We start from the raw sequence: 12,931 nt of genomic DNA on the forward strand, positions 1-12,931 counted from the left end.
ATGAACATATGAACAGAGCAGGGAAACAGCAAGAAAAGTGTAGAGGAAGCAGAGGGAGCGTTGGTGACAGGGCCGGAAGGGTAGGGACACAGGCTTTGCTTGGTTTGCCAGACCTAACTGGACTTTCTAATAATTTCACAGAGAAGATGAAATCTGAGCGACACTGAAGAAGACTTAGTGAACCAGAAAGAGGAGTCACAGGAGAAGAAACTGAGGGAAGGCAAAGTTTTAGACACAGGAGAGTGCCTGTGGCATGGGAGAGGGCAGGGAAACTGGGATAGTGGGGGACAGCAATACAGAAGAGCAGGAGGGAGGCCAGCACCATCACCTAGGAGGCAACTCTTGAGGACTCTCCTTCTCACTAGGGCACATGGAATCATTGCTGGAGTGGGGTGACAGGACGTGGTGCCCTCTGGGGACTGCAGTGACTGCTAGGCTGAGAAGCAAGGACTCTTAGGGTCTATGACAGGAATTCAGTGTGAACGAAACAACAGAAGATGAAATGATCAATGAAGCCAAGACACTCAGATCTGTGGGCCCAGAAGGCAAAGCAAACTGGGCTTCCTGTAGGCTGGGAGTCTAAATAGAATTTGTTACTCAAGCCTGAGTTCTGCATGACAGGAGGGGCTGGCAGCAGATGAGGGAGGAGCTGCTCCCACCTCTTGGAGGAGATCTCCTGGGCCTTGGTCTTGCTAGTGTGCAGTATCTTTGGAACTCAAAGCTGGGCTTTAACTCCTGACCCTGTGCCTCCATCTCCTGAGGGCTGGGACTGAAAGTATTGCCAACATGCTAAGGTTTCTTTCTTTGTTTGTTTAAATGATAAAAGTACCAGTGTGGGAGCTGGGTATATGAGCTGGTGGAGAGCTGCCTAGTGGGTGTGAACCTCTCGTTCAATCACCCACATCAGACAAACCAGGAATTGTGGTGTGTGGCTGTAATTCAAGAACTTAGGAAGTAGAGGATTAGAGGACTTCAAGGCCATCTTTAGGTGCCTGTCAAACTGGAGGCCAGCCCTAGATACGTGTCTTAAGATAAAAGTATGAGACATAATGATTTTATGCCCATCATATTAGCAATCAGTAGGCTAAGAAAAGAAGACTGCAGTGAGATCCAGGCCAGTCTCAGCTACAGAGTAAGTCTCCAGCTCAGAAATAAACAGAAATCCCATAACACCGTGTGTATGCTTGTATCATCTGAAGACTGTCCAAGCTAGGTATTGAATTCACTACTCTCCTGCCTCAGCTCTTGGGTTGCCTTCCTGACAAAGTGGAAGAAGAGTTTTTCTGAGTGATGAAAGGGTGGTGTCTCGCACTACAGTAAACGGTGGCAGCTGAGACATGAATTGGGCCCAAAGATGTCTGTAGAAACTGTGGGTTGATGGTGTCCACACTGAAGGGAGAAACAAAGAGCCAGAGAGATGGCTTAGTGGGTACCGTCACTTCCTGCTAAGCTTCCTAACCTGAGTTAGACACCGCCCCAGTACTAATTGGAAAAAGAATAGGATAGACTCCTGAAAGTTGTCATTTGACCTACATACATGCACACACATACACACATGCACTCACACACTCATACACATACACTACACGCACACACTTGTAATTTAAAAAGAAAGTTCAGAGGAAGACTTCTCAATTTTGAGGATCTAACAGTATCCACTGAGGTCTATTTGCTATATTATCTGACTATTGCTTTAAGGTCCCTGTACGCGTAGGGGTGGGGTGTGGTGGTGGGAGGGGTTCAGAACAGTGAAAGAACAGTCAGCAACACCTGGGTAGTGTGAATCTCCTGATCAGAACAGACGGATAGCCCAAGAAGAAGGACCACAGCCTCCAGAAGCTCCAGCTTTCGGGAGGAGTGGAAGAACCCTTTAACAGACTTTAGCATCTTAAAACTCATCTTAAAGCTTTTCCCTAAACATTTCCCCCTGAGTTAAAGAGTTCAGTGACTTCCCACTCATCGAAGAATAAGTCCAAGTCTAAAAGCCGCTCATCTTCCTGGACTGACCACTCCCTTCCCAACTCCAACACTCCAGCCGAAGCAAATTTTAGTTACTCCTGCCCTTGGCTACTTTACCTCTGACACAAAACCTCAAATGTCTGTAGCCAGCTGAGGGTCTTCTTCACACCACATACAGCTATTTCCTTCGAAAATCTCCTAATCTACAAAAAAAAAGTCAGTGATGGACACTGCCAATATAACTATGCCCTCACCTCCTTGGTCCCATTTCTATGTTACATAATACGATATATTATTTATAGATACCAGGAGTACCAAACTATTTTCTACAGTTTTTGTCTTATTTCTCATGTTAACTTTGCTTTAAAAGACTTCAATAGCTCACCTATGTAAATCTATCATTCCATTTAAATGAAGATACACCTTCCAAGAAACCAGAACTCTATAGGATGCTAAGTTGCCCTAATGTCTAGAGATTCACTCCCCATTGTCCTAATGCCCTGCACACAATCCCACAGCATCCCATATGGTCCTGAAACTGCACAGAGCACTATTCTGATTGTGTCTCTCTAATGTGAGTCTGTAGAAGCCCCTGCTTACCTGGTACTTAAGAGAGTGGAAACTTCATGTTACAGTTTCTCCTTCTAGTCCTCTGCTGCTGATGGATGCTTCCAGAACTATTTGCGGATAAAAAGTAACTTCTCTTATAAGTCCATCCTTATCTCCCAGACACACTTTCACCTGTTCTGTGTGAGGATTGAGTCTCTCCAGTTCTCCAATCCACCTACTAGATAGCATCTACTCTCTGACATAGACTATACGAGAACTTAAGTGTGTGGGAGCATGGCTACTGTGCCTCCTGGGTTTCCAAAGCTGCAAAGATCTTCACCTGAGGTGTGACTCTAGGCCTGGGGACCCTGTTGCCTCTGACATACCTGGAGAGAAAAAAGACTTTAACACCTGGACCAACCCTCTCAATTTACAGTGACTAAACCACACTCCAGAAAGAAGAATGAACTGTAGGAACAAGAGTCCCTGGGGCAAGAACAGAAGGAACATCTAGCTCTTATAATATCCCCTGGATGTCATTCAGCTTACATCTTTCTAATAAATGTTTTCTAGAAGCCCATATTAGGGTGGGGGAACTGAAAGACATAAGCCTAATTCACACTGTTTCCAAAAGTTTTGGGAATGCAGGGTATGGTGGTACACACCTTTGACCTTGCACTGGGGAGGCAGAGGCAGGTATTGTATGGCAGAAGGGTTTCAGAGAGCATTCCAGGCCACCTGTGTGGTGAGATGAGCTGTTTAAAGAAGCCAAAGCCATGCTTCTCCATACGCAGGTGCACTTTTCATTTGTCACTAAAATTCCCACAGAGGCTCCCAGAGTGTGGGAGTTGTATAAAACAGGAACCTTGGTGTAACTGCTTTCTTGTCTGGGAATTAGAGGGTAATATGTTGTTCAAGCAGGTTTCTAGAAGCGAAGGTACATTCTGAGGGTGTCCCTACTCCTACAAACTGAATAAGTAAATAAACTAACAACCAACCAACCAACCATCAACCATCTTTAAGATACTGAGGGCAACATCACAGATCTGTTTGGGGCTAAAACTTCTGGTCCATCACCATCTGTGGGGGGGGTAAGATGCTGACCCCACACCCTTTTTGGGGAAGACAGATGGGTCACAGGAATTTAATAACATTAGGCTTTTCTAAATGAAGTTAGGATGATCATTTCAGTTTTGATTTGGGTGTTGTTTGTATTTCTACTTTTGTTTTGAGGCCGGGTCTAATTATGTAATGCAGGATGGCTTGAAAGTCCCTTATAGTCAAAGACAATAGTGAATTTCTAATCTTCCTTCCTCCACTGCAGCTGGATTCCAGGTGTGCACTGCCTCCTAGGGTTTCTACAGTGCTGAGGATTTAATACAGGGCCTCATGCGTGCCTGGAAAATCTTCTAAAACTGAGCTACATTCACAACCAGGATCATATTGTGTGTGTGTGTGTGTGTGTGTGTGTGTTTAAATCCATGTATTTTGTTCTTGCTATCACTGTTTCAGGCACACTGGCTTCCTGTCCACTTTTAGGCTATTCTGAGTTCTCTTGGTCAAGGTACCTATTGCATAAATGTGCCCCTTTCTTAGGATAATCTCAGTATAGATGGTTGTGAGCCACCATGTGGTTGCTGGGAATTGAACTCAGGACCTCTGGAGCTTTGAGCCCTCTCTCTAGCCCCTTTCAGCAAATCCTACCGGCGTTCGCCACCACATGTTATTTCAATAGCATACCTCTCTCTGGTGGTTTAGAAAGCTGCTCCATATCCTTCTGTCTCCAGCCGAAATTAGTAGTCAATAGTCCCAATTCCTAGCTGTTCATTCCTAGTCTAGTTCCTATCTTGCATAGCTTATTACAAAATAATCCTTGTCTCAAAAGTAGTCACTTAGGAGCCTACACAATGCCTACTCAGGTGGGTTGACATGTAATACCCATGAAATGCAAACTGATTTCATAAGCCTTAAAATGAGTGAGTCCGAAAGCCCACTGTTCTTTCTATCCATTCATTGTTGAGATAGGAAGACCTACAATGAATTGAATTAAAGAAAATAAGTTCTTAAACTTAATGTCACTTATTTCTATTTTTAAATGTTTATTTGTGTGTATAAATGCACATGTGTGTGCATGTGGGTGGGGATACATGCAGATGCGGGACAGATGAGGACAGACGGTGTCCTCCTCCTCAATCACTCTACCTATTCCTCTGAGGCAGAATCTCTCTGTGAACTGGGGCCTCATGATTCTTCTGTCAGACTGGAAGCCAGAAAAACCCCAGGAATTTCTGTGTTTCTCTCCTCACTTTGAGTGTGGGTTTTGGATGCTCTTGGGGTTGGGTCTTCTTATGTGGATGCTGGGAGGCTCAGTCTGGCCTTCATCCTTGTGCAGCAAGTATGTCTAACTGCCGAGCCATCTCCCAAGCCCTATGACTTGTTTCCTTTAAATACAGAGAGTAGAAAAATTGAATCTGCTTATGTAGTTCTTGCTGTATTAGTACTGCACAGTGCTGGTCAAGAAGTTCAAAGCAGTTGCGCTGCTTTCTGCTGTAGTGTAAGGAATGCTCAATGGGAAAGAGGGAATGGGGGAATCCCTGTGTTAAACTTAAACTCTGCTCTCTCTCTCTTTTTTTTTTTTTTTTTTTTTGATGTTTGCTTGGTTCATTTTGTGCTTATGTGTTTTGAGATGAGGTCTCTAGTTCTTCCAGAACTTCAAGTTTCTTTGTGTCTGAGACTGTTCTTAGATTCTTGATCTTCCCGCTCTGAAGCTAGAATTCAAGTATGTGTCACCATGTTTGTCTTTTTCATTGTATATATAATTGACTATGTTCCTACCCTTGGTTGGTTGGTTGGTTTATTTGGAGACAGCGTCTTACATTCTAAATCAGGCTGATCTCATATCAGCAATTCCCCTGTCTTGTGCTGGAACTATACTCAGGTGCAACCACACACCCAACCGAAGCATGCAAACTTAAAGAATCAATCCCAGGATCCCGCACTAAGGAACAGGCTCAGTTAACAGTATCACACCAGTTTCTTTATTTTGATCAAGGCTCCATGGTGTGTATCATGCTGGCATTAGAGGAAACTGAATGATTACAGGGACCCTTGTGATTTTGCTGCAGATCCAAGTTCTTTCAGATAAAGATTTGAACAGCAACAAGGAAATAAATAATCCAAGCCAATCGCTTCCAGCAGGCTGCCCTGCCCAGAGAGTCTTGTGACAGTCTGACTGGAAAAGAGCAGTTAGAAGGGTGTGGATGTCAGACTTCAGAGTCTTTACCTGAGCTTCCTGTAGGGTGAGGCTGCTGTGTGTGTACTTGGAATTTTTAGCCTGAGGAGGACGTTTGATACTACTGCTGGAAGAACAGTGAAAACTGCAAAGAACTTCCCTGAGGCCTGGAGCACACGGGCCTTGAAGCACCTCACCCTCAGCACTGAGCCTACCTTCCACTGCAGCTCAGTCAGCAGTAGGTCAGAAGAGTTTGGCCAGGATCTAGTGGTCAACTTTGGCACAAAGGAATTTTTTGAGCCCTGCTGGAAGGTGCACACCTTTGACCACAGCAATGGGAGTTGGTGGTAGGAAAATCAGAAGGTCAGAGTCATCTTAACACTGAATTTCCGTTCATGGTCAGTCCAGACACATGAGACCCTGCTTGACTGGCCTACTACCATTCTATATGAAAAAAAAAAAACCCTGATATATAAATCTATCATAGGACAAACATATTGCAGTCTTTTTCCTTATCCCACTAACTCTTATTTTTGACTGAGGAGTTGTATGAAGAAGTTTATAAAACAGTTATTATCAATATTTCACAAGTGGCATGGGAGAGAAACAAGGATAGTCACAATGACATTGTTTATAAAAAAGAAAACACATGTTTGGCAGCATGCTAAATGTCTACCAGTGGGAAGTTAGGCAAGTAAATATATTGTATCCATGCTATAAGCTATGAATCCGCCCAGTGTGGAATACACTCAGCCTCAGTGCTATGGAGAAAATCAAGGTGCGGATCCATGCATGCAGAAAAGGTATTTAATAGGAACAGCAAAGTGTGTAGAAAGGCTTTGATTTGGGGGCTCTAGGAGGGGGAGCGTGGGGAAGGAAGAGTAGTAAAAGGGAATCACGATTCCACACACATCTCAGCTGGCTCCACTGCTTTCCTGTTTAGCTTCTTACATATAAATGCATTATGAAGGGGCTGGAGAGATGGCTCAGTGGTTAAGAGCATTGCCTGCTCTTCCGGAGGTCATGAGTTCAATTCCTGGCAACCACATGGTGGCTCACAACCATCTGTAACGAGGTCTGCTGCCCTCTTCTGGTTTGCAAACACACACAGACAGAATATTGTATACATAATAAGTAAATAAATAAATATTTTAAAAAAATAAATGCATTATGAAGTAATTAATGTTAAACAATGAAACAACCTCCAAGTAGCTTGAAATGTACAGCTTCTTATTTGTGAAGTGTGTTTTTCACTGTGTTTTATTAAAAATAATTTTTTTCTATACAATGCATTCTTATTAGCGTTTTTCATCCCCCAGCTCCCCTTTGATACTCTCGATCTCCCCTCCTGTCCAAATCCACACATTTTTTTTCCCTCTGGGGTAGAAAGCAACCAGACATTTACACAGTAATTATAAAATAATACAAACTGGGCAGACAAGCAAGCAAGAGTTTACAGAAACACAGGTGACAGTCAGCAGGTTGTCAAGGCCAATGACCCATTGCTTCAGCTGTTCCTCCAGATCATTCTGCTGTGATAACAAGTGAAGTCATTATTGGCAAATGGTACAAACGGTGCTTTAGGTAAATCACTAAATAAATCAATAAATCAGCACTTAATCATTGGTCTTTTCTACCTTATTTTACTTTACTATTTAATTTTTTAAAAATTTTATTACATTTTAGTTAGTCTCTCTCTCTCTCTTTCCGTGTGTGTGTGTGTGTCTGTGTATGTGTGTGTGTGTATAGTGCCATAGAGGGCATGTGGAGATAAGATGACAACTAGCGGAGCCAGCACTCTGGAGGTAGAAAACTTGTATAGAAATTATTACTGCCTTGAAAAGCAGATCTTTCCAACAATCAGCCTGTTAATGAAGATGTCAATACAACAGCCCTTGTTAACTCTTAGCAAAACCAAGTATTTCATTGATTGTGACAAAATGATTTAGTATGAAAAGTGCTTTGTCTTCCTGAAATAAATTTAATTCTAAATATGATCTGGAGACAATTAGAAATTTAGAACTCTGAATGAAACCGGTGATAGTCCCAACTCTGTCCCACCTGGAGTAGGACTTCTCCCAGGCAGAGCCTGTGTCCTGCTCCCCCTTCCCCTTCATCTCTGCATTGCCTCCTTCCAGCTCCTGATTCACAGCCCAGTGGCGAGAATAAGAGAACTGGGCATCAAGTCAGATTGCGGGGGAAACAGCACTGATGACCTCAACCCCTTGGTCCACTGTTTTCTTCCCTGATGTCTGCTAGGTTCATTCTCATCATGGTAGCCTCTCCTGACATGAAACACCCATCCTTATCCTAAGATCAATCTCATAATAAATGTATCTTATTTCCAGAGCTATGAAAAAGCATAACCAACTCTAATGGTAATATTAGATCTCCTTCTACTATTTATTTATGAGGGAAATTTAAACCTGCATGTTCCCATGATTTTACCCCTTGAGAAGAATAGGGGAAGTGACATTTCAAATTACAATGAGAGATACAGCATGAACATGAAATATTTCTAAATTTAGTATACCCCTCCCACCCACACTCTCTCTTTTTTTTTTAAATCTTTCAATCCTATTCCTCTCTTAATGGTTTTAATAATCAAGGCAGGAGTATTTCCTGTACTACCAATGACTATAATGACTAAAGGAAACTCAAAATTCTAAAATGTTCATTTGTGAGAACACTCTGGAGTGAGTGAGAGACTGAGGCAGTGTTGATATAAGAATTAGGATGATGTGAACCGTGAGTTTGAGTATAAACAGCAGAGGGTCACCCTCCCCACCACTGCTGGATGAACCGACACAGAACAAAGCCCTGCAGCTGGAAAGGTTGTTTGCGCTGTCAAATCCGGTTGCTGTCTCTGCAGTCTCAGGCAGAGGGCTCCTCAGAGGGTCAGACAGTCACTGGGACTCATTCGGTAGGAATAAGAACTGTCTTCAACAATGTAGACGTTGTCTTCACCTCAGGGCCACACAATTGCTGTGTTTTGCGAAGCTCCAATCTTCGAGACATGAAATACCACCAAGCTGCAGAGAGAGAGAGAGAGAGAGAGAGAGAGAGAGGGCATCAAACCTAGGTATCTAATCAGGATGCACATTTTGGAACTGGGCTAGGAACGGGATATTTCATGTGTTTACTTTGCACTGTGACGCTTTAGAAAGACTTAGAAGAGCCTGCTGACCTGAGTGAGATCCCTGGGTTTCACAGAAAATGCAGAAAGAGTCACCTCCACGGTGTTGTCCTCTGACCTTCACAGGTGCCACACATCGCCCCCCCCCCGCCCCCCACAGAGATAAACGTCATGCTCACAGTGATACAAAGTTTTCTTTATTGAGTTTTGAAACTTGCATGGCATCTAAACTTCTAATAATAAGCATGGAGTAGAAAACATGTCAAGTCACAAAGCAGCTGTAGCTGCTGATCTGGGGCAGAATTTCAAGACTACTGTATGCCACACATGCGTAGACACAGCGTGCACACAAGCAGCAGGAACTGCACTGGAAGGAATTTGGGGAGAGCACTGCAGGTCTTTGCAGCTAGCCTATCCTGACAGCTGTGGGAGGGGCTTCACTTGGAGAGCTCATTCTATACCCATGATCATCAGGGTGGGCACAGTGGTCTGATATTTGAGCTTCTAGAACTCATGGAGGAGCAAACCAGAGAAGAAAACAGACTAACTCAGGGGTGATGCTTTGACAGTGGGGTTTTGTCATTTGTGATCATTTCTACCACTGAAATGTAGAACCAAAATGAGCGTCTCCAGTCGGCCACATAGGAACGAACACCTGTGCTCACACAGAACAAGAGAGAGCAAGCTCCACTCCGCCTGGACAGTCACTCATGAAGGGAAACAGTATAAGGCCAGGACTCTCGTGAGTCGGTGTGATGGAACTGACAGAAAAAGTCAGGAGAAAATGCCCAGAATGTGTTAGGTGGTGGTTACTTTGGTTTTTTGGCTTTTTTTCTAGCTTTTTATTTATTTTATTAATATTTTATTCAATCACTCATTCATTCATTTGGTTTAGTCGGGGTCTCAGCATGTTTCCCTGGCTATCCTGTAACTCCCTACATAGACTCACCTGGCCGGAGCTATTAGAGCCCACCTGCCTCTGCCTGCTGAGTTGGAATTAAAGGTGTGAGCCACCGCACCTGGCGTTATTTACTTATTTTTCAGACAGAATGTTGCTAGAAGTCTGGGCTCTACTTAAACTTACAGTCCTCCTGTGGTAGCTGATTGAGTGTTGAGATAGTAGTGTGTGCCCCCTTACCCAACTTCTCCCCTCTTCCCTATAAGTTGTGTTTTCTCCAATTTTGTTTGTTTGTTTGTTTTAGATTAAATGTGATTAAAAAGTAGCTTTGGGGACTGAAGAATTGATCAGCAGTTACGGATGCTTCCTGTACAAACAGGACAAGAGTTCAGATCCTGCCCCAGGTAACAGGAAGAACATCTCCTGCATGCCTGTAACCCAGCACTGAGGGAGATGGAGGCTGACACCTAATAAGAGCTAACACTTAATCAGGCATTTCTAATAGACTCAGTCTATGGTTCAGTTCTCTTGTTTAACATAGACACAGGCAAGTCTATGGAAGACAGCCTGAAGGACATGGGTTTTGGCCGAAAGAAATGGCCCTGTGTACAACCAATTCTTTTGAGAAATTAAGAAGATTAGATGGTTATAACCATGTAGCATGGGAGGTACAGTGGTCTTAAACTGGAGAGACTAACAGAGCTCCCCAAGTACGGTTAATTGAGGAGCCTGCAAGGCGGACACCAGTGTCGTGAGTGAAGGGGACTGGTAAGAAGTGTGGAGACCCAGGCCATACACAGTTCCTTTACTCCCCTGGCAGCCTCGGAAATGATCTTCCACTAATCTTCTGCTCCCTTGACCGTCCTCGAACAGCTAGCCCTGTCACCCCCAGCACACTTCCCTTAGAGCACCTAAAATGACCTTTCTACTAGCTTATATGATATACGTCTTCGGATTTTTATAGACTAGGTGCTCAATGAAAGAAAACACTGAAGGAAACAAGAGTGGGTCAAAGCAACTCCTTCCGTACCAGCTCCAGGAAGCAAAGCTTACAATTCAGTGTCCACCGAAAAGAGATTAGCATCAAGGGGCCTTCTGTTCCTGTCCTACCATAAATACATAAATGCAGAATGCAGAAAGTATCTCTGAATAACAAAAAAGGGACTAAAAAGGACTTATTTTGACATATACGAATGGGGAACAAGCATTTTGAAACACATCTGTAATCCCAGAGTGAAAGAGCCTGAGGCAGGAGGATTGTAAGCTCCAGGCTGGCCTTGCTATGTAGCAGGTTCCAGGCCAGTCTGGACTATGTAGTGAACTCTATCTCAAATCAACCAACCCAGCAATGAATCAATTAGCAATTAATGATTTAGTAGCAAAATAGAGCATAGAGATATTCTCAAGATTGCTAGTTCAAGAAGAATCCACACAAGCCATGCCAGCTTACCTTAGAGACCCCGACTTCTTTTTCATAAGGATATACCCTAAATTGGGGCGGGAAAAGGTAGGAGAAGTTAAAGAGAAAATTGCACGTCATCAGAAACACTCATGACACTTTCTCTTAATCAAGGATGTTGTCTCTATTTTTGATTAAACCGTCCCCAGGTAACTTTCTGTAATTCCTTCCTGTCCCCTACAGGAAAAATCTTCTGTCCATTCACTGTCTGGTGTGTTCATCCACGTGGCCAAATGTCCTAGAGTGAGGGTGGTAAACTTTTGTTCACTGAGACAAACAAAGTCTCGAATCTGCCTAATGTATTGCTGGGGAACAAGTCCTTGAGGGGAGAATAACAACTTTGGACTAAGGAAGGAAGGCACTTGTGGTATTCTACTCAATTTCTAAGTAATTCTTCCTTTTAAACACCAGCTCATGTGCAGCCCACACTAACGTCAGACTCGGAAACTGGGATAATAGTTTTTCAAGACAGGGTTTCTCCGAGTAGCCTTGGCTATCCTTGAATTTGCTCTGCAGGCCAGGTTGGCCTCAAACTCAGAGACTTTTCTACTTCTGTCTCCCAAGTGCTGGGATTATAGGAATGGTACCAATCACAGCTAAGAGACAGGCATATCCTTATTCCCCGTTTTCTGCCCAGTCACATGATAGGCCAATAATGGGCTCATGTATAGTGTTTTGTAAAGTCCATGGCTGACGTTCTTACACAAGGAATAGACTTCACAGAGAGAAACACTGTGTACAGTTGCACAACTCATGGAAAGAAGAACCATGTAGGCCTGGGTGTCACCTTCAAAGAGTCTGCTCCAGCATTAGACAGGGGGCTTCTTCCCACCAATGTCTCATCTGCCTCTTCTACTAAGTATATTCCAGAACATCAACAGTATCATTATGGGAAACAAGCGAGATCTGAAGGGTAGGACAGGAGGAAACACATCAATGGTCTGATAGTGACCTAAGAATGTCAAGCCTATCCAATATCTGTTGTGCCATTGTGTTTCATTTCTCTTATGGAGAATATAGTGTCTCCTTTTAATGGCAACAACTGAAAGACAAAGGAAAAGGTTAGGAACAAGAGTATTGCCAAGCACTGCAGCCTATTCCTGTGAGCCCAGCACTGGGATGTTGGAGGCCAGAGGATCTGGAGCTGGGGGCCATTCTCAGCTACTCAGTAAGGTCTGTACCAGTATGGAGTATACAAGATAAAGTTTTACAGAATAGGAATCTTTGGAGTCTTAGTAGCAATGGTTCAAGGTAACTGAGCAGAGCACTCACCATGAACCAGAAATCACCCACAGAGTTTTCTGAGTGCTAACATATCCCTTGGGGAGTAGAGGGTTTACCATGAGTATCTTGGATCTGAGGATATGGAAGCCATGTGAACTCAAAGCCCCCACGGCATGTGCAGGTGCTTAAAGGCAGTCAGAGAGCCCTGGCTCTCCTTCCTCAGGGACAGCTGTGAAATGACTTACTGGTGATAACCACGGTGCTCACAAGCAGCAGCAACAGCAGGACAGCGGTGGAGATGCCGATATAGAAATCCTTCGTCATGTTATGTGCCATCCCTGAAGGGATTGATTCCTAAGGAAACAATAAATGAAATAACAATAGCAATAAATAAACAAGTGACATCAAGTGAGAGGAGCAGAAAGCACATGCTTGACCTTAACCTAGATGCTAGGTCCTAGAACTTCATCTTTA

At 43.6% G+C, this 12,931-nt stretch overlaps 1 protein-coding gene across 1 annotated transcript in view; it reads right to left on the reverse strand.

The window, feature by feature from the left end:
* Window positions 1–8,708: 8,708 nt before the first annotated feature.
* LOC130878441 (hepatitis A virus cellular receptor 1 homolog) overlaps window positions 8,709–12,931 on the reverse strand; it is a 51,655-nt gene continuing 47,432 nt past the window's right edge. The window contains exons 7-9 of the mRNA XM_057776409.1: window positions 12,703–12,811; window positions 11,225–11,261; window positions 8,709–8,772 (exon numbers count right to left, since the gene is read on the reverse strand). Of these exons, the coding sequence (XP_057632392.1) occupies window positions 8,709–8,772; window positions 11,225–11,261; window positions 12,703–12,811 (210 nt within the window). The remainder of the gene's footprint in view (window positions 8,773–11,224; window positions 11,262–12,702; window positions 12,812–12,931) is intronic.

The sequence above is a fragment of the Chionomys nivalis genome, chromosome 7 (genome assembly GCF_950005125.1).
Source record: "Chionomys nivalis chromosome 7, mChiNiv1.1, whole genome shotgun sequence".
NCBI lineage: Eukaryota > Metazoa > Chordata > Mammalia > Rodentia > Cricetidae > Chionomys > Chionomys nivalis.